The following is a 20856-nucleotide window of genomic DNA, read 5'->3' on the forward strand; positions in this document are numbered from 1 at the left end:
AATGACACAAAATACATTTTATTGTAGAATAAATTCTCAGTGGCACATTACAGAACCAAATATACATATACTTATTTAGACATCTCTTAAATTAATAAATCTCTTAATTATTTGACTAATTTATTACCACACTCTGCAGCAACATTTTTACATGACATCAATGCAAAAAAAAAAAAAAAGTCTTCATTTAGGAATAAAGCATACCAACAGAGAAAAAGCTGCAGGGCAATTTGGACGTTGGTACGACAAACTCAGTGATGTCTAAAAGATCCTGCTTCTGTCCAGAAGATTCCTGTCCCTGCTTCTTTCACAAGATCATCATCATCCAGCTGAGGGTTTTCTGTATCCTCAACTCACTAGACCAGATACACCAGAAGCTAAAGTCTTTAAAGTGAAAGTTCAGCTATGCGTTTCTGTGTAAATGTTTTATCTTACCTGTTATTAATAGCTTCTTGAACAATTTCAGTTTGGAGAAACAGAGTTTATATTCCACACTGATGAGCTAACACAGGGACATTCAACTGGGTTTTGTTTATTGCATTTTTTCAATGCAATAAAATAAACAACTTTAAAAAGTAACAGATAATCGTAAACTTTATTTACATAATGATTTTAATCGTTGGATGTCAGGCCCCCGAGCTGTTTGCTTTCAGAAACTGTGGCCCCCCCGAGCAATTTTGTTGAATAGCCCTGAGCTAACGGCTACTCTGAGATCAAAATAGATAGCTGCTGGCCCAAACGGCTCGAATCTTCAAGGTTTTACAACAACCCATGCCAACAGAATTTTATAAAACGTTTATTTTGCATTACACTGTTATTCGCTTGGAACTGCATGGTTATTTACGAGCGTAAATAATCTAAACTCAACAAATTATGCCCCCGCCTTGTTTTTGCTAGGGACTGAAACAAGCAGGACCAGGTTTAAGGAAGCTGCCATGTGTATTTTTGTAACCAGAGTCTGCAAACTAGGTCACATTTACTCTCCAGCACGCAATCATGGTGTATTATGGGCAGTTTTAAACTGCTAAATACTTTATTAGACCTAAACGTTGTTAAAAATAAATATCTGAGCAAACAGCAGCAAGGTTAGAAACAGTGGCAGCTGGTGGAGATTTTGATTGGCGCTAATTCTGTTCTAGACTTCATCACAATGTGAAACAATATGTTTAAGCATCGTTTGTCTGTAATTTTCTTTTTGTTATTGTAAATGGGTTTAGCTCAGCTGGCCCGTTTATATCAGCTGTCCCTGATAAGAAGTGCATGAAGTGTCAACACCTGAAAATACAGATCTGGGGTGTTATTTGTTTACTAAAGACATCGTTACGTTTGTTTATGTGGCGAGGGTGAGATTTAAAACATGTACAGGAACCAGCCTGCACAGAAGGTTGGTCTCGTTCCAGCTTCAACTTCCAGGTTCCGGTCAGATGTCTATAGTTGTGTACTGTGAGAGGTAAATAAAACAACTAACCATTGCAACAGACAGCACTTCTGGATCACATTTGACAAACAATTATTTTAAATTATTGCCAAAATAACTGTAAAATACAAAATTGGCTGAGGTTAAAGTTCTAGCCTTCTCATGAACTTCCATGAATATAACAGCAGCACGATGGCTTAGTGGTTAACACTGTTGCCTCACAGACAAAAGGTCCTTGGTTCAATCACCGGTTTGGATCTGTCTTTCTGTGTGGAGTTTGCATGTTCTCCTCATGTTTGTATGAGTTTTCTCCGAGTACTCCGGTTTCCTCCCACAGTCCCAAAACATGCACGTTAAGCTGTCTTCAGGTCCTGGCTTCCCTTGAAAGAGATCTCAGTTGGGTTTTCTTGGTTAAATAAAGGTTAATATATAAAAAACAAAAAATAAATCTTGGAAATCTGAGCTATTTTAAGAGAGCAGTAATCCTCTTTGGTCTAATCTGTGGTCATAGCCATTACAGTACTATTCAGTGTAAGCACTTTTCTCCAAACAGGTTGTTCAAGAAATCATATACAACAGGTAAGATAGTTTTTATGACTTTTACACAGAATTCCTTTTCAATATGGTCAAACTTTGTGACTGATCTTTGTAAATGTTCCACCATTCCTAAAAATAAATAAATAATTGCTATAATTTTACTCATTTGAGCCTTTAAAACCTCACATAGTATTAAGCCGCCAGTTCTCTGCACAGTTTGCTTCTTTCGGAGCAACACCAACCAATCAACCAATGGCTTGATGTGCTCAGAAGAAACCAGCTTCATGATTTAAGATAGGCCTTGTAATACTAACCAGCAAGGCTTCGAACACAAAATACAACCAAAGCAAGAAGCTGGAAATTCACATTCAATGTGCTTTTTGAAAAGGTGGTTCAGAGGTTCTCTGGAACCTGAAGCATTTGTTTCAAGTCATTTTCATCAGCTCCTGTTTTGGGAACCTTGACAACCCTGGACAGACTTCCCTGTTCTGAAGTGCCGCCAAACACATGTGCAGAAACACTGAGCTAACAAGCTTCAATGGGAGGTGAAATGTTTTAGTAAGTGCTTTTTTTTTCTTTCAGCTACTGTGGGTGTTGTTAGCTACCCACAGCTGAGCTGTAACCAGAACCAGGAGCCTCTCATCTTCTCACACAGTGAGAGGCGCATGAGAGACCAAACACACGAGCAGAGGGAAGAGAGGCCTTTGATAGATTGTAAGGCGCAGCTTTGGCTAAAATAAGCTAGTGGCGATATGTGCTGGCAGTGTCTCCTGCGTTGGGCCCCCACATGAACAGTCTAACCGGGGCGTTAAGGTTACAGATACAGAGAACGCTGTGCTAGGAGGAGGCATGTGGTCTTTGCAGTGCTGTGGACACAACGCAGCAGCTAACAAGGTTACAAAAGCATCTCCAAAATTAGAATGGCTTCCTAGAAAAGCTATTCACAAAGAACAAGTTCAGGTTCCACAGGCAAGAAGAAAGGACCTCCAGTGATGCCACCTTTGAGACCTTGCAGCTGGGAGTCTGCCGCGCGTTAGGTTCCTGTGCATCTATGGCTGTCTCTCTCGGCTTCGGTTTTATTTCTTCTTTTAAGCAAAAGAGGAACTGCTTACAGACGTACCATGTACAGATAGAAACGAAACATCCCACTGCCTGTAATTTGTTTTCCTCAGACTAACAGTTCGGCCTTAAACTACATGAATAGAGTATGAGGAAGAAGCAGAGCTCAGCCTGCACTCACAGTATTACAGCCATGCTGCGACAAGAACATCGATAAGAGCGCAGCTAAAGAAAGTCGACACTTTGGCTGCTATTCGTTGCATGACACTCACAGTTTTATCAGTACGTTTAAAGTGTGAGGCTTGTGGTGCCTCTTGTGGTCAGGTTATCCTCTGCGTTTAGTTAGAAGGGTTCTACGATGACTGTGTGATGGTTGTTGCCGTGTCTCTTCAGCTCCTTCATTGACGAAGTTTGGTTCCTCTTTTTCGGTCATTCCTCCAAGCTACTCAGACTGTAAAAGAGAAGAGAGAACGGGGAGGTGGGTTGAAGGACTGAGCTTACACTGAAACGAAGCAATGAAGACACTAACTCTGTAATTTTTGCTGTATTTTAAAGTGCTGGTCTGCAAAGACGCTTCGCAACAAGAAAACAAGCGGTGCACCGATGTCCCCCTTCACTGACAGATTTGGATAGTGAATGTTTGTAGTTTTAGAGATGGGTGTTTATCTGGATTGGAATTGAACAGGGATTGCAAGTAAATATTAATTGTTGGTGCAATTTATTGAAGTCAATAGGAGTTACCTCCTCCTTCTACTGTGTAGAAGAACAGAGGTAGTTTTGTTTTCCATGTTCGAGGTAGTGCAGAGTGAATGCAGACCTGTTCTTGTTTTTTGTTTTTTACATCACCTTACAACCTAGCTGTTTTTGTTACATTTTTAATGCCATTTTATTTTCACGCTGTTCTCAATTTGCATGCATCCGTCATCACGCTTTGTTAAAATCAGGTCTCTCTTGTAAATGAGTCCCCGAGGCTCAATGGGATTAATCTGTATAATTAAAGGTTGAATGAATGAAAGTGACAGATGCTGGCGAGTGGAGGGAGCAATTTAATCCACCACCAGGGGCGGAGCCAGGGGGTGGCCAATGGTGGACTTGCCCACCATATATTGTTGGCCACCTCAATCATTTGAGGAAATTATACTTTTGAGCAAAATTAAAAAGTAGAAAAAATATTTTTCTCATATAATTTGTTTACATACATATATGCTGGTGGCCATCTTGAATTTTGACGTGGCCACCCAATTTTCTACAGTGACCTTTCTGACACCTATATGTTGCTACAAAATAAAAATAGAAGCTGGGACATTGTTTATTTTTGATCCGTAATTTGAAGAAACTATACTTTTGAGCAATCTGGGGCTGTGGTAGCTCAAAGGTTAAATGCCGCGACCTTGTAATTCTGGGGTCGCTGGTTTGAGGCCAGGTTGTGGCCAGTAGGACATCCAGTGTAAATTGTTGCCAAATCTTTTATGCAACCCCTGCAGAAGGGAGCAGCTGAAATAAACAACTTTCAATCAGTATAAAATCTAGAAAACTTAATTTTCACAAATGATCGTGGTGGCCATTTTCGATTTTGATGTGGCAACCCAATTATTAAAACAAACCTTTATTGCGCCTAGAGCCACACACCAAAATGCAAGTCTGTATTATCTTAGCTCACAGCATGCACAGATGGACGGACAGACACAATCAATACCCTGTTTTCACTCTGTAACGTGGGACAATAAAAGTAGGATTAAGTTTAAAACTTACTGTTGTGGACGAGTGGCTCATTTTGTCAAAGCGGAACTTCAAGTTTGACCTCGGAGATGTTTTACTCTTCCCATCTGCAGAACCCAGTGGGGGGTGATAAAATAAAGGACAAAAACAAATAAGAACAGTTCTACCATCTGCGAGGCGTCCTTCCTTCTTGGTGAGATTTGAATGTGGAGGTTACCTGTTGGACTGCGGCACATGATGACCGGCGCACCTGAGCCCTGGCTGTCAGCGCTGAAGGAGGGGCTGAAGGCAGAGGAGGAGGCGAGAAAAGGATGGCTGAGCTGAAAGGGGGAAAGAGTGGGAAACAAATTGGCACGGAGGACGTAAAGAGAGACTACAAACAAAAACAAAACTTTAAAAAAGTTTAAAAGTAAAAAAAGAAGATAAACATTTTAATACCATCTAACAAAGTTAAGTCAGGTCCTCTGGACGGATAAAATAAAATAAAATAAAATAAAAACTTGTTGAAACGTTTCGTCTTTTATCCAAAATACTTGGTCCGTCTGATTGAGCTGCAGTAAACTCAGTTTTATAAGCAGCACCTTCTCATAGTGGATCAACCAGTTTGTTGTTGACATCCAGAACTAGCTGTTCACATGATCAAGGCGGAAAATCAGCCGAACAGTTTTTCGTTAGCAACTTAATGGCAGCTTGCTATTCACAGAGGGCTGAGTGATACTGGCAATAACAGCATTAAAGAAGGGGACTTTCTGGTCTTGCAGGTTGTGTTTTCCTCATGTTTGCCTGTCACCCCTCAGTGTTTCTCTGTGTGTGCCAGCACTGTCTCACCTGTGGTCAATCTAATCACTGCAGGTGCCAGTCATTTCACCTTATTCTGCTCCTTGGTGTCTTGTCAGTGTCTCTGGATTGTCCTGTCTAAGGCTTCATGTTTCTGCATCCCTCTCACCTCCTTAAAGGAAAGTCTGCTGTCCCGCCAACATTTTGTTTTGTTTAGTAAAATAAACTGTTAGTTTTTCCTTTAACTGGCGCCTCGCCTCATTTTCCTGCACTAGGATTCAGCACACGGAAGCAAATACTGATATCAAAACTACGTTCAAATCAGACCAGCCTTTCTGCTGAGTGCCTAACACAGGGCTATTCAACAAAATTGCTTGGGGGGCACAGTTTCTGAAGTCCAACAGCTCGGGGGTCGGACATCCAGTGATTAAAATCATTCTGTAAATAAACCAAAGTTTACAATGATCTGTTACCTTTTCATTTTATTTTATTGCATTGGATCATAAATGCAATAAACAGAACCCCAAACCTAGAACAAAAAAATAAAAAATAATTTATGAAGTGGGCCGGACTGAAGTCACCCGCGGGCCAGAAATGGCCCGTGGGCCGCCAGTTGAATAGCCCTGGCCTAACAGTTTGTTTTTATCAGTGAGTCAGGCAGAATCTTTCATCAAAACAGAGTACATTTCAGTCTTTTAAAGCAAAGAAACAATGCACTAATAGGTTAAGTAAAACCTATTAAAACATTTAGTGTACTTAACTGAGGCATGTTATTCCAGGTTTAAGCCTTTTCTTTGACATTTAAGCAGTCGAGTTAGCATTTTATCAACAAACGGTGCTTCTTTGAAAACTAGTCTAAGGTTAAACACAAAAAGCAGCAATGTTCTCATGAGATGAACTAACCTAACATGGAGTTGTCTCATCTGAAGCAGGGCGAGCATGAAGAGCTGTAATGGTCATAATTATTTGCTGATATCTCCTTAGTAATTATGGAGCATTTGAGCCATAAAAGCTTCAGCGTCACCAAGAACTTGTTCCAATTTCTTGACTTTTTTCCCCCCAACAGCAAAAAAGTGTTTTATTTTTTTCAAACCAAACTCACTGTCTCCAGCTCCTCCAGGGGTTCAGTTTCTCCTGTGGTGCTGCTGAAGCTGCTGGTGCTGGATGAAGATCGAGAGATGTTGGGCCTGCAGCTGCTGCTGCTGCTGCACTCCTTCGTCCTCATGAACAGCCTAATGGGGGGAAATAAAAACACTAGAGAAGTTAAAACAAACTTTTCTATTTACCTTAGAGCTTTTGCAAAAGACTGAATGACTTATTAAACGACCCTCCAGTCTCTGGCCCACCTCTCTTTGTTGGGGCAGATCTCAGGTGAGCTGGGATTGGACGACGTCTCTGATCTCACTTCCTGGGAATGTGGGCACGTTTCGGCTATCTTCTGGTCGCTGCTTGGAAGAATGAAATGAAAACAAGAATCCCTCTATAGGCATTAAAACATATTTAATGTAAGTGTAATCCTGACACTCACCTGCGTGTGTGTTTTTCTGATGGGGATTCTGTGCTGGAGTGAAGGCGAGGGAAAAGGCCAGAGCGCCGTTTCACCGGACTCTTCAGAGGAGACTTGGCTGAGAGAACAGGAGGCTGAAGATCACAGATTATAAAATTAGGCATGTTTTACAAGAATAAAACATAAAAATAAAACATGAAGTGAAAGAAAACAAAAAAATAAACATTGAATATTAAAAAATAAATAAAATCAACAAGCATGCTGATGTCCTCCGTTGCAGAGGGGCGTAAATTGTGAATGTTTGTGGTTTAAGAGTGTTTTTCTGGACAGGAATTGAACAGAGAATGAAGTAAACCTTAATATTTTTGGTGCAAGATAGTCAAATGGTGCAGCACGGTGGCGCAACCGGTAGAGCCACTGCCTCTCAGCGAGAAGGTTGCTGGTTAAAACCCCAGTCCGGGAGCCTTTCTGGGTGGAGTTTTCATGTTCTCTCTGTGCATGTGTGGGTTTTCTCCAGGTACTCCAGTTTCCTCCCACAGACCAAAAACGCATGTTAGGTTGATTGGTAACTCTAAATTGTTTTTAGGTGTGAGTGAGAGAGTGAATAGTTGTTTGTCTCGTTTGTCCCTGTGATGGACTGGAGACCTGTCCAGGGTGTCCCTGCCTCTCAGTGACTGCTGGAAATGGGCACCAGTGACTCCTGTGACCCGAAAAAGAAGAAGCGGTAACAGATGGATGTTTTACTAATTTTAGCCATTGTTCTGATCATTTCTTTTTTAGCTTTAGCATCCATTTAATTAATTTTAGCTAGTATCCTGCTCATTTTAGCCTCTGTTTTGATTTTTTTAACTTTAAGAAGTTATTTAGCATTAAGTATCCACACTGTACTTCTGCAGAAAATGCAATTTCTCTAGAATCAAACTGTATCAGTGTTTTGGTTGAAGCTGTTTTGGTTCCTCCTGTGGTTTACTCACTGTGAAGGTGCTTTTGGTGCATTCACTTGTGCTCTGAGGCAGTCCTCCACCACTGAGGCCGGCCAGGACCCCTCCTCCAACCCCTGGGCTCCGGTGACGGTGAGACCCCACCATGGTCTCCATAGAATGGCTCCTGACCCTCATGGCTCTCTGAAAGCAGGAGGAGGGCGAGGATGGAAAAAGTAGACAGAAGGGGAAGTTAGTGGGAGTAAAGAACACAAAGTAACAGAAAGCATGGTGAGTGTAAAAAGGGGGGACATTTTCTTGAATTTCATGAATCCTAGACGTCATGACAAGGCTGCATCCACCAGAGGGGGCCATTCTCTAAGGAAGAAGCAAAATCTGAATGGGATGAAAAGCATGTGTCACATTTATCGCTTAGTGTCTAAATACGAATTTTCTTAATCATTCAGTCATTCTTATAATAATCTTTAAAGTGGTATTTAAACTAAAAGCTTATGTACTTTTTGCCTTCAGCTACAGATAAAAAATCTCAAGTTCTTGGAAAAGCATGGACACAAACGACAGCTCACAGAATAATCTTTATTATCTTCTCTTTCATTCACAGTAACACAGAAAGGTAATACACAGCGAGAGCAGTGAGAGCAATGAGAACAGCCCCCCCTGGAACTGTCTGCAGAAAATCTGTCCAAAATACCTGCAAAGAGCAAGAGAATCAAATTATCACAGTGTTCACACATTTGATCACGTCCCACCAGCACACACGACAGGAAATACACACCCTAAAGGTCCTGTTAATGTCAACTAATGTATAGGTGATAAAATGAGAAAATGGAAGCCCAATAAAGAGTCAAGAGGGATGGAAAAAGGTGGGGAAGGACAGGAAATATCAAGTAGCGGACACATCAAAAACACAGGTTTTTACACTTGAAGTCATCCTGCAGACCTGTGGCATTTCGCTGATCCGCTGCTATAATGACGGTGATCAAATAAATGTCAGAGAGCTGAGGAAAGATTGCCCCATGTACTTTTTCTCCGAGTTCGTGTTCACCTTGAAGGATTCCAACAGTCCCCCGTGTCCCCCGTTCTCCAGCTTGTCCTCGTCCCCTGCCTGTCCAAAGCCCAGCACGGCCTGGCTCTGTCTGTGCAGCTCGTCGTGGAGGTTGTCCAGCAGCGCTGCTCGCGTGCGCCCCTGAAAAATTGTTCAAGGGTCGTTTTAGGAAAATGCATGTTTGGATGAAGCTGAAAACGTGGTGTTTGAGCGCGGCATGCGTCACCTCTAGTTTGGCAAATTTGTCCGATTTGTAGCAGGCGTTTTCAGCATTGATCAGCTTTGTCAGCAGGAACTCCCGAAACTCTGGACCCTAAAAACAATGGCACAGAAAAGGAGGAGAGTTAGACAACGAGCAAGAAAACAGGCGGAGGAGGAAGAAATGAGGAAGGGTGACCTTTACCAGAACAAAATTTATTACTGCTGATGTGTCAAAGGCTTCCTGATCTCCTAGTACACCTTAACACCTGATTTATTTCTACCTAAGATGATCTCCTGAAACAAAGCATCTTAATGCAGCTATTTTTAGGTACTTGCTCAGAGATCAGTGTTGCTCATTGTCCATCGTCACAGAGCTAAGAGGCACAAATGGAAATACCCTCTGCCTATACATCTGTCTGTTCGGCCATGTTGTGAGCATGATACCTTGAAAAACAAGTGAGATACTCACTTCCATTTTGGTGTGTGGCAGCATCCAGACATACATGTTTCTTTCAAAAACTGGGTTGCCATGTCAAAATCCAAAATGGCTGTTGCCATAAATGTCTGTCTGTTTTGTGAGCTGGATAAATTGGAAAATAAGTGAGATACTGAATTCTATTTTGGTGTGTGATTGCATAAAGGTCACTGTCAAAAATTGTGTTGACATGTCAAAAGACAAGATGCCACCATGTACATCAACCACCCCCTATAATTTGACTATATATATATATATATATATATATATATATACACTATATATTTAACTTTTTTTTCATTTAACCTTTATTTATACACGTAGTCTCAATGAGCATGAGAACTCATTTTCAGGAGAGACCTGTTTAGGGAGCAGATGGTGGGGGTTAAGGGCCTTGCTCGGGGGCCCAGAGTGGGGCAAATGAGGATAGAGGGAGGTGTGGGTGTTCCACCTTTTTCACCCACATTTTGATGTTGACGTACCGGGAGTTGAACCTGCGACTCTCCGATCACAAGCCCATCTCCTAACCTCTGCGCCACCACTCCCCCATGCTTTCTATGCTTTCTCGTTTTGCATTGATTAAAGTATAGTTTTCTCAGTTGATTTTAGTGGCAGGTGGGGTGACTGAATAATCTATGGGGGCCAAGGCCACCATTGGCCACCCTCTGTCTCCACCATTTTGCCTGGTTGTGTATAAAATTGCACCCTCCACTTGCCAAGATTCATCACTCTGGTCCCTTACAGGTCCATTGCCTGGGACATGTAAAACTATCTTTTTCTTCACAGTGAAATCTTTTCTATTTGAACAACAACTAGGCTAACTTGCATTCCCTTTTCAATTCCAGTTCCCCCCCCCCCCCCCCAAAAAAAAAAAAAACTATCCTCAAAAACTACAAATATTCACTATTGAAATCTCTCAGTGGTGGGGGACAGCAGCGTACCACTTGTTTACGTTGAGTCACCTTCAGAATGTCTTCTTATTTAAACACCAATATTCACACATTTTAATCTGTGGCTGGTCTCAGACTGGTTTCACACCACATTCAAAGACACTCAGGTGTGCTCCATGTGTTTGGCTTTGGTTGAATACACATCATTTGTTCTACTTTCATTCCTGTCAAGATTTCAACATCGTTTGTTTCTCTTTTCATTTATTTATTTATTTATTTGGGGATTTGAGTCTGGTGGCATGGTGGAACAGTTAGTAGAGCTGCTGCCTCTAAGTGAGAAGGTCGTTGATTCAAATCCTGGCTGGGGTCTTTCTGTGTGGAGTTTGCATGTTCTCTCTGTGCATGCGTGGGTTTTCTCCAGGTACTCGTTTCCTTTCACAGACAAAAAACATGTTAGGCTGATTGGTAACTCTAAATTGTCCCTAGGTGTGAATGACAGAGCGAATGGTTGTTTGTCTCGTTTGTCTCTATGTGTCCCTGTGATAGCTAGGGCTTTGGTATTTTTAGCTTTTGCATCCATTTTGCTCCTTTTACCTACAGCTTAGCTAATATTAGCATCTTTTTAGCTAATTTTAGTATGTGTGCAACTGTATGGCTTATTTTAGCTTGTGTTTTGCTTTTCATTCTTGCTTTGGTATTTGTTTAGCTAATTATAGTTAGAGTTTGGTTATTTTAGCCTTCATTTAGCTTGCTTTAATGTTAACAAGTCATTTAGTACTCAGTTTCCACACATTTTACCAGAAAGTTTTCCAGAAGTAAACTTGTAGTTTATCAGAAAATGCACTTTCTTTAGAACAAAATTGGTGATAATATTAAAATTTACTTTACGGCTACATCAAGATAAGCTCTATACTTCACCTTTTTGAAAACAGCTGGGTTGGGGAGAGGGGGCCCAAAAGGAGGGACATCTTCCCTTGCCGTGACAGACACCTGTAGACGTAAACAAAAAGTATTCAATTATTTAATAGTGGGAAAATAAGTCTGAGGAGAGCTTGTAACACATTACCTTTGATTTTCTACTCAGTGGACATAAAGAACAACAACCAAATACAGTTTTAACACTGACCCACACCTGGCTGTTTATCGCACACATTATATCATATGTTATTTATGGCACGCGTTGTATATTGCTGTATATATTATTTATGGCACATATTGTATATGTATGTATTGTATATTTATAGCACATATTGTATTCTATATATTATTTATGGCACACATTGTATAATATATATATTATTTATGGCACACATTGTATACTACACATTATTTTTGGCACATATGGTGTACCATAAGTCTGTATGGCACACATTTCATACTATATATTCTTTAGGGCACACATTGCATACTATATGTTATTTATGGCACATATTTTATACTGTATATTATTTATGGCTCACATTGTATACTGCATATTATTTAAGGCACATGTTATATACTGTATATTATTTATGGCACACATTGTATACTGTATATTATTTAGGGCACACATTGCACACTATATAAAACTTATGACACATATGGTGTACCACATGTTTATGTCACATATTGCAGCAGTGTTATTTCAACACAAATATCTCTCTTGCACCTTGTAGGTTGTGTGATCAGTGCAGGGGTTCTCGGCCTGCACCAGGACGTAAGCATGAAGGAAATTAGAGGCGATCATGTCCGGAACGAACGGCGTGGGATCTTCCTGGAAGACTGCCGCCACAATGTCATTTCCTATGTGTCTTTTTCTTTGGAGCTGAGGAAAAAGGATCAAGAATCACCAGATGCTGCACGAGTCAAAGAACAGGTTTACAAATAATAAAAGTTCAAAAGGACTTTATCATCTAAAATGATCTTAATCTGAAAATCTGTCATGAAAGGTCGAGGGCCAAATGCATTCCCTCAACAAATTTTAGGACTTGGCCTGGTACCTGCTGAACGTCGCCCTCAGTGAAGGGAAGCTTTGTTGAAACATGAAACATAATCTCTCTGTGTCTGAAGACAGTGAAGACTGATTCAGACCCCGTCTGTCCATGAGACACGTCCAGTCCGCCTCGGAACCTGTAACATCGTCAGAGCACATGTTCTGTGACTTGTATCATGCAGCCAGAGGAAACTAGCCTTTCTCCACCTTTTGTTCTGAAGGAGCTCACCTTTGAAACAAAAACATTTGTCTGCTAAATGCCTGTCTTCTTTTACCCATTCTGTCTAGCAGTGAGGTTTTACATAAGAAGTGGAACAGTATACAAAAGGAAACAAGTATCCAGAGCTCTGATTACATGTCCATGTGGCACTTTCTTGCCTCAAATCTGTTTGACTCAGCAGTGTATTCCCATTACGCATACCATTTGAAACACCAGGACAACTAGCTTCAAGGTTACAGTAATTAAACCCCATTATATACTTCCAGTGTTGTTGTTTTTTTTAAGCTTTGTGCATTAGTTAACAAATTCAACCTTCATTTTGTTTCCTCTCATTAAGTTGTTCTCCATGTCTTACCCTTTAAAGTCGTGAAGTTCAATGGTATCCCCTAAGATGCTAAGAAACTCTTTAAAAGCAGGCGACTCCTCATTGTTCCCAAATAACTCTTCCTCTGATGTCTGAGAGGAAAACACATGCACAAAATGAACAAAAACTCACCAAATATGAATCTATACAGCTAAACTGAGATACAGTATAAATGGAGGAACCCTCACCTGTCCAAACCTCTGATAGATGGCTCCAAATTTAAATGTGTTGTTCACCTCATGTTCATCATAAGCAACTATCAGCTGAGAACCCTGCACATGCACAAAAACAACAAGTGCGTCCCAGTGGTTATTACTCAGCTCTGTACACACTCTGCTCACTGTAACCATTAAAAAACATGTTTTTCTCCTTTCCAGCATGTCTCCAAGGCTGATTTTATTGGGCTCACGTTACATAAGACCAATATGTGACAAACTGTCGAGGCCCCCAGTGAGGACGGTGGTCCTGTCGCTGTCTTCAGCACACAGAGACACAGATGGTTTATTTTTCCTTCCCTGAGGCACAAGCTCAAAGGGCTCTCCATCAAACTCCTCCACCAAGCAAAAAGGGAGCAGATCTGTCCTGTTCATTTTGGAAAGTTGTTTCTTGGATAATTAGCTTCCTGAACGTCAATGTGACTGAAGAATTGAGTGGTTTATTAGTGACTGAATGAAATAAAACGTGATATTCTTGTGGTTTGGTGTCAGAGGGGATTGATAAGTTAATAAAGTGTGGAAATTGGAGTGGGGAAGAGTTGCCAGCAAAAGTAATTAAAGGTGACATTGTATAAGGTAAATATTTAAAAGCAAAGCATGTTAAAGTTAAAACTTGGAGCTGCCTCAAGTAGAGGAGTTCAAGTATCCCAAAATTTTGAATGAAGTGTGAGATCTACAGATGGGGTGATGGGTGCACAACTACTCAAAAAGTTAGCTTCTCTACCCACCAATTCACTACTAAAAAATAGCTTTGCTAAGGCTAAACAGATTAAAAATTAGCGGAAGCTAATGCTAAAGTGCTAACTTTTATCATACACTGCTGTTGCTGACATTCTGTCTAATGTGATAACGTTGTAAGTGAACTCAACTCAAAAGAGTTCATAAATCACAAGTAAAGCATCCACGTCCTGTTCAGAGGTGAGCTTTCAGAAATTAATCCGGCCCATCAGAACCAAGGAAATGGAGCAGAACTCTGCTGTGCTAAAGGAAAGTGATACATTCAATGTATGTCGGACGTCTCCCACGTCATATACTATGAATGACCTCACTTTGGCAATCTTCTTTGTGGTTAACTACTTTTATAAACTAATTACAAAGTGGCTGTACATCATTATCAATATTCTATGGGTCATAAATATGTTTGTATTAAATTAAAGATGTGTGAAGACATGTGTAAGAGGGTCATGTCCCAGAGACAGTGTGAGTATTGCAAAGCATGCTGGGTAGGAATTATGTGTGATGTGTTTCTGACTGTTGACAATGTTTCTGAGTATATATATTTTTCCTCTTCTGGTTTGGCATTTATGTTAAAAATATATGTTATTGGCTGTAAACTGACACCATGAGTCAGACTGTTTGCAGTAGGTATGAGGGGAAAAAATAAAAAATAAAAAAACACACTGCTGGCATGGTGACATTTGCTGGTGACAGCACTTTTTGTGTGGAGAACTGTCTTTGAAAAAAATTAGCAGACTTTAATTTAATGGATTTAACTATAGCAGGAGCTAATTCTGCTAAAGTTTTTCAAAGTTAGTGAAAACATTAATTCGCTACATGGAAAGTTAGCTCTGCTATTAGCGGATTAGCGGAACCGTGCCCACCACTGTACAGAGTGTACAGGCTTCCTCATTATTGTGTTCTACAGTATGTGCTAGTGTGTTGTGGTGAAGAGAAAGCTGAGCATATATTTGTTTGTTTACCAGTCAGTCTATGTTCCTACCCTCATCAATGGTCATGAACTCAGATCAGTGACTGAAAGAACGAGATTGTGGATAGAATGGTAGCTGGACTCTTCCTTAGAGAGAGAGTTAGAAGTTCAGTTCTCCAGGAGAAACTACTCGGTTTCTACTCGGAGTAGAGCTGCTGCTCCTCGACATCCAGACGAGCCAGTTGAGGTGGTTCAAACATCTGGTAAGGATGACCCCTGGATGGGGGTGGGGGTGGATTATGAGCATGTTAAACTGGGAGGAGACACTGGACAAGACCTACACGCTGGATAGCTTATGTCTCTGCTGGTTTGAGAACATCTTGGAGTCCTCCCAGAAGACCTGGAAAAAGTGACTGTGGAAAGAGATGTCTGGACCTCCCTGCTCAAGCTGCTGCCACTGAGAACTGAATGGATGGATGTAGTTCAGGGCTATTCAACTAAGCTGCTCAGGGGGGTCACAATTTCTGAAAGCCAGCAGCTCAAGGGCCGGACATACAGCAATTAAAGTCATTATGTAAATAAACCAAGTATTACAATGATCTGTTACCTTTTTAATTTGTTTGTTTCATTGCATTGACTCATAAATGCAGTAAACAGAACCCAAAACCAAAAACCCATATCAAGACCCCCCCACCCCCACCCCCCCACCCAAAGAAAAAAAAAATTAATGAACTCATTGGTGGGCTGGACTGAAGTCACCCCCATGCCAGAAATGGCCTGCGGGCCACCAGTTCAATAGCCCTGATGTAGTTGCTTTTAATTGTGTGTGTGTGTGCGTGTGTGTGTGTGTGTGTGTGTGTGTGTGGGGGGGGGGGGTGATTTGAGTGGGAGTTGAGTATAAACCTACCCGAGGGTACAGCACTGGGTTGAACTTTAGCCCCGTGGCGTCATCGCACAGAAGCTGAAAGAAAAAGAGTCACATGTACCTGACATGAACCACAACATCTACAGTGATTCATGAAATAACTGTAAAATGCAAAACCTGTTCTATAAAGCTAATTATTTTTCTGTTTTAAATTATAGCATTTTAATGCATTAATGATGTATTTCACTGACTGTCCTGGGTCAAAGCTGTGATATTTTGTTGGTGCAGTTCAGCTTTATATTTGCTCCTGAATATGTTTTGGCTTTTTTTTATCTTAGTACTGCTTTGTGGCACAAGACTTTGAGATGGTATGATATTCAGATAAATATTTACTTTACTTAATGCCGAAAAAAAACGCCCAAAAGTTCATTTTTAAGAACTTTTCATGATCCACAACTGAGGACAATAACAATGGTGTAGACGAACGTACGGACAGTGGGTTTATCAAATTCCTCTCTTTGCTCTGTGACAGGAACAACAAGATACTTTATTTATTCTTTTAGAATAAAAAAAAAAAAACATGAGCTCCATACAAACCCAGTACTCACAGATGCAGATATTAGTTTGTTTTCCAACATGTGAATGGGAAATGTAGTAACAGCATGGAAACAGTTGTTTGGAACCATTTGTGTTCCCCCTTACCTTTGCAATCTGAGGTACGCTGGGCAGCTGGCTGAGGCCAGCTAAAGATATTCTGTCATGAACTGTTTTGATCCTTGATCTGTAAAAAGAAAGCAAAAAGCTGTGTTTAAAGATGACTCTAAAACGTAATTACATAAAATAATCATTTGGACTTCTGTTACTTTAGATACCAATATAAACCCATACCCCAGTTTGTGTGAAATTAGGTTAAACCACTAACAAGTCTTATCGAAACAACACTCCACCTACAAAAAGACATGCAGTAAGATGGTTGGTACTGATTTAAGTGTGACTGGTGATATTATTAGCATTGTCACTGTCAACTGTTGCAGGGAGATAAGCAACACCCAGACAGAGGCCCAAACCCAGCATTACATTGTTTATTCTCTGTTCTAAATTAAAATGGCACCGAATGGGATTATGACAAGACACACTGGGCCTCAAATTTAATCTGAGAAAAATATGAAGAAGAGTTAAAACAATAGAAAAATGGAGGAAAGAAAAAGATTCAAAGCAGCTTGATGGACAAAGGTATTCATTTCCTTTATTTTACCAGGAGAAACTCACTGAGATTAAAAAAACAATCAATAAAGTTTCACAAAACAAACTTTAAAAAAATATAACAGTAAGCATAAATTTACAAAAAAAAAATGTTATTTAAAAACATACTTAACAAAACAACTTAACAACAAATACAACATTTAAATCAAATAAACCATAAAATCTCTCTCTTAAAAATGGATGCATCTATTCACATCAGATAAAACAAACCTCATGTAGGTTTCTTAAAACCTTTTCAAATTCCCATAATTATTTTTATTTAATGGTTAATTTATATACAAAATATATTATGTGAAACCCTAATAGAAGTCTATGCTGATTGTCTGAACTGTGAATATTTATTTTTTTATCAGGTTAGACAACATATTATCAAAGATGACATTTTTTGCACACTTTAAACAGACAGACCTAAAGGCCTCATAAATTTGATGGCTCAGTCCTATAGGATACACATGCTGTGTAAAAAGTGCTACACAAATAATGAGTGATTGATTTTATACTGACAGATAGTTTGTTGGTTAAAGGAATCCATTTGTGACCAATCAGGATCCAGAACTAATATCCTGTTTTGGGCGTAATGACCAGAACAATGGCAGTATAAGTGTGTTGCCCACAATGACATAAATTCAACTGCAAATAATTAAAATCTTGGGTTTACACATTACCATAAAAAGTAGCGCTAAAGTAGTAATGTAGTGTTTTTTGTGCAAGATATTCAAGTGGAAAAGGAATTATACTTTGTATAAGAATAAAGATAGTTTTTGTTTTTCTTGCAGTGCAAGTGCTGGATCCTGAGTGAAGGGAGCAACTTTATCAACCACCAAGTGCAAAGGTGGAGCCAGGGGGTGGCCAGTTGTGGCCTTGACCACCATATAGTCATTTTAGTTCACCACAATCATTTGAGAAAACTATACTTTTAAGCAATACTAAAACTAGAAAGCATAGTCTATCCTCAGATTATCAGGGTGGATGGTTTATATATGTATATTGTGGCAGCCTTCTTGGATTTTGATGTGAAAATACAATCTTTGACCTTTCTTATACCTAGATGTAGCTACAAACCAAAATGCAATTTGGTACCTCATATATTTTTCCAGTTATCGTGCTCAGAACAAGGAAGGACATTTATGGTGACAACTATCTTTGATTTTGACTTGGCAACCTAAGTTTTGATAGTGACCTTTCTTATGTCTATATGTAGCCACATTTGTATTTGCCTGACAAGAGAGAACAGACCTGAGCATGATGCGCAGGAACTCCTGGCCCTCAGCCTCCTCATGTTTCAGAGACATGATGAGGTTACCAATGCTGCTGCCTGTGCAGTAGTAGTTCATATGCTCCTGGAAGAATGAAAGTAGAAGGAGGCATTTAAAGTCAAAGACAATAACAGACAGACACACATACACGCGTGTTCTCATGCTAACCTTTCCCAGGAAGTGTTTGCGGTAGGCTCGAGCTGTGCTGTTACACTCCAGGCGGTAGCTGTGTGCCCCGCCAGGACTCATGCCCTTGTCACCTTCTTCCTCTTCACAGAAACTGGACTCTGAAGAGGAAGGGGTCCCTGCTGGTGCCTCTGCATCTTCAATCCAGTAACCCCCAAATTGGGGCAGAATTACCTGGGGATATGGACCACCTTTCTCCAGAACCTTGTGCGTGAATGTTGGATAAGAAAAATGCAAGGAATTCTAATGTAACAGAATACTGTATAATGTGGTTTAGATCAATTGGATATTCAAACTATATTGCTGTCTTTTATTGTTTGAAACACATCTGGCTGAAGCCTTATAATCACTAAGGTGTGAGTGTGTGCTTTAGAAATGACTCACATCTTCTATCCGTGGGTAGGGGATGCAATCATCCTGTAAAACAGAGAACACACACATAGTTAACACAATAATTTCAGCTCATTAACAATTTTTGTATTTTCTCAACATCAATAAGTTTGTAAGCACAGCCAGAAACACAGACACAAAACAGTATTATTAATCGTCATGCTGACTTTCAGACAATGATGTAACAGTTTGAAATACACAACCATTCACAAACATCACTGAGGATGCGTCCCCCTTTGATGATGTCAGAAGTCACTTTGGTTTGGTAGCTCCTGTGGTTAGGAAATGTTTTGTGCTGTTGGAAATCTGCAGCCCCAATGTTTGACCTTTAAACACTGATGAGGTCCGTTTGCACCCCTGGGAGCACTGAGCTACAAACAGATGGTCATTTATATTCTGCAGCCGCAGGAGTCAAGATACTGGCAGGCCTCAGAGGATCGACTGACAGTTGGAGTCTTTTCAGCTTATAATCAATCAGGTCATGGGTGGGGTGGAGGTATTGATTTTATATTTCCGTAAAACTCAGAGAAAAATCTGAAAAATGTTCACATGGGGATTCAGCGACCCGTATTTGATACAGTAGAGTAGAAGAAAGAACACTCATGAAACAAAGTAGGATGCACAGTGAAGCAGTGACAACCAGCAGAACGCAGGCGAATGGAGGACAGGTAACACAAACTAATGAGATCCACAGAGAAGACATAACGGAGTGTGCAGCCCATCACACCTTCCACTTTTTGGTGTCTTCAGCGTTTGGGACCTTATTAGTGTCCATTCGCAGCATGAGGATGGAAAAACACAAAAGGTCAAAAAGAAAGTTCTGTGCATTAAAAGGTTCCCTAAAAACACAGTTCTTGTTTGGAGACCTCACTTTTACTATTGAGTGACACAAACACACACACACACACACACACACACACACACATGCGAGCTCAGAAATGTAAGAGGTACACTTATCAGAATAAAGCCTCATTACACAGCAACCCCCCCCCCCCCCCAAAAAAAAAAAAAAAATTATATTATATTATATGTAACTAACAAAATTTGCTCCTGGCAATAAAAATCTAGTAGAATTACTTTGTAGAACAAAACATTAGATTATTTAATAATCCCTGTAAAACAACTTGTAACTGAGCAGACAATAAGGAGATGCATGCTTGTATTCAAATATAGAGTTCTCAGTACGTGCAACAAAATGACTAATGCCACCACAAACTATTAAAAAGCAACATTTATAACACACTTAGCTATACACTATTGTATGAAGAAATTATGCATGGCGATATTTCATTTTCCTAATATTCCCAGTAACATCTAAAAGCCTGTTCCTAATCTAAATCTAAAATAGTTTACCTGTAAATTAATTTTTAAACTTTAAACTCCATTGTAAGCATAAAAGCAAAAATTAGGTCCTTATGTTTACATACGGTCCCTGTAAGTTGTTTTAAGGGTCAAGGTCCCCATTTTATAGAAAAGCAAACACACACACACACTTGTTTATATATCCTCACATATGCATATCTACACTTCATCAAGACAAATTATTCCTTTATATTTATTGTCACAATCACACCTAATTGATTAGCCCTTATGTAAATCTAACCATCTGAATGTAAAGCCTAAAACAAAAAAAACTAACAAACAAAAAAAAAAAAACCAAGTGTTCTTTACAAGCACTTTATAAAAATGTGAAGCACAAATAGTAGGTGTGTTTACACAACTTCCCTTTAAGTTGTGGTTGTGAAAGAGTTGGTCTTCGTTCTACAGAAACCTAACACATGCTTTAATGGGAACACTTTAACAATTCACTTCTGTTCAGTTTATGTATGGGAATATTTATTCAGTTTATTTATTTTGGGAATGTTCAGTGTCCTGAGATGACTTCTGTTGTGACTTGACTCTATAAATT

The 20856-nt window shown here is 39.9% G+C and overlaps 1 protein-coding gene across 1 annotated transcript in view; it reads right to left on the reverse strand.

Moving 5' to 3' along the window:
• Positions 1-3286: 3286 nt before the first annotated feature.
• Positions 3287-20856, reverse strand: part of rap1gap2a (RAP1 GTPase activating protein 2a) — a 97505-nt gene continuing 79935 nt past the window's right edge. The window contains exons 4-23 of the mRNA XM_037677438.1: positions 19675-19707; positions 18942-18974; positions 18540-18761; positions 18352-18455; positions 16555-16633; positions 15895-15948; positions 13313-13396; positions 13116-13216; positions 12548-12677; positions 12217-12372; positions 11487-11558; positions 9229-9315; positions 9003-9143; positions 7991-8140; positions 7038-7150; positions 6856-6957; positions 6612-6741; positions 4950-5052; positions 4766-4839; positions 3287-3464 (exon numbers count right to left, since the gene is read on the reverse strand). Coding sequence (XP_037533366.1) covers positions 3456-3464; positions 4766-4839; positions 4950-5052; positions 6612-6741; positions 6856-6957; positions 7038-7150; positions 7991-8140; positions 9003-9143; positions 9229-9315; positions 11487-11558; positions 12217-12372; positions 12548-12677; positions 13116-13216; positions 13313-13396; positions 15895-15948; positions 16555-16633; positions 18352-18455; positions 18540-18761; positions 18942-18974; positions 19675-19707 — 1977 coding nt within the window. The 3' untranslated portion in view covers positions 3287-3455. The remainder of the gene's footprint in view (positions 3465-4765; positions 4840-4949; positions 5053-6611; positions 6742-6855; positions 6958-7037; positions 7151-7990; positions 8141-9002; positions 9144-9228; positions 9316-11486; positions 11559-12216; positions 12373-12547; positions 12678-13115; positions 13217-13312; positions 13397-15894; positions 15949-16554; positions 16634-18351; positions 18456-18539; positions 18762-18941; positions 18975-19674; positions 19708-20856) is intronic.

Source organism: Nematolebias whitei, chromosome 6 (assembly GCF_014905685.2).
Source record: "Nematolebias whitei isolate Nwh7 chromosome 6, NemWhi1, whole genome shotgun sequence".
NCBI lineage: Eukaryota > Metazoa > Chordata > Actinopteri > Cyprinodontiformes > Rivulidae > Nematolebias > Nematolebias whitei.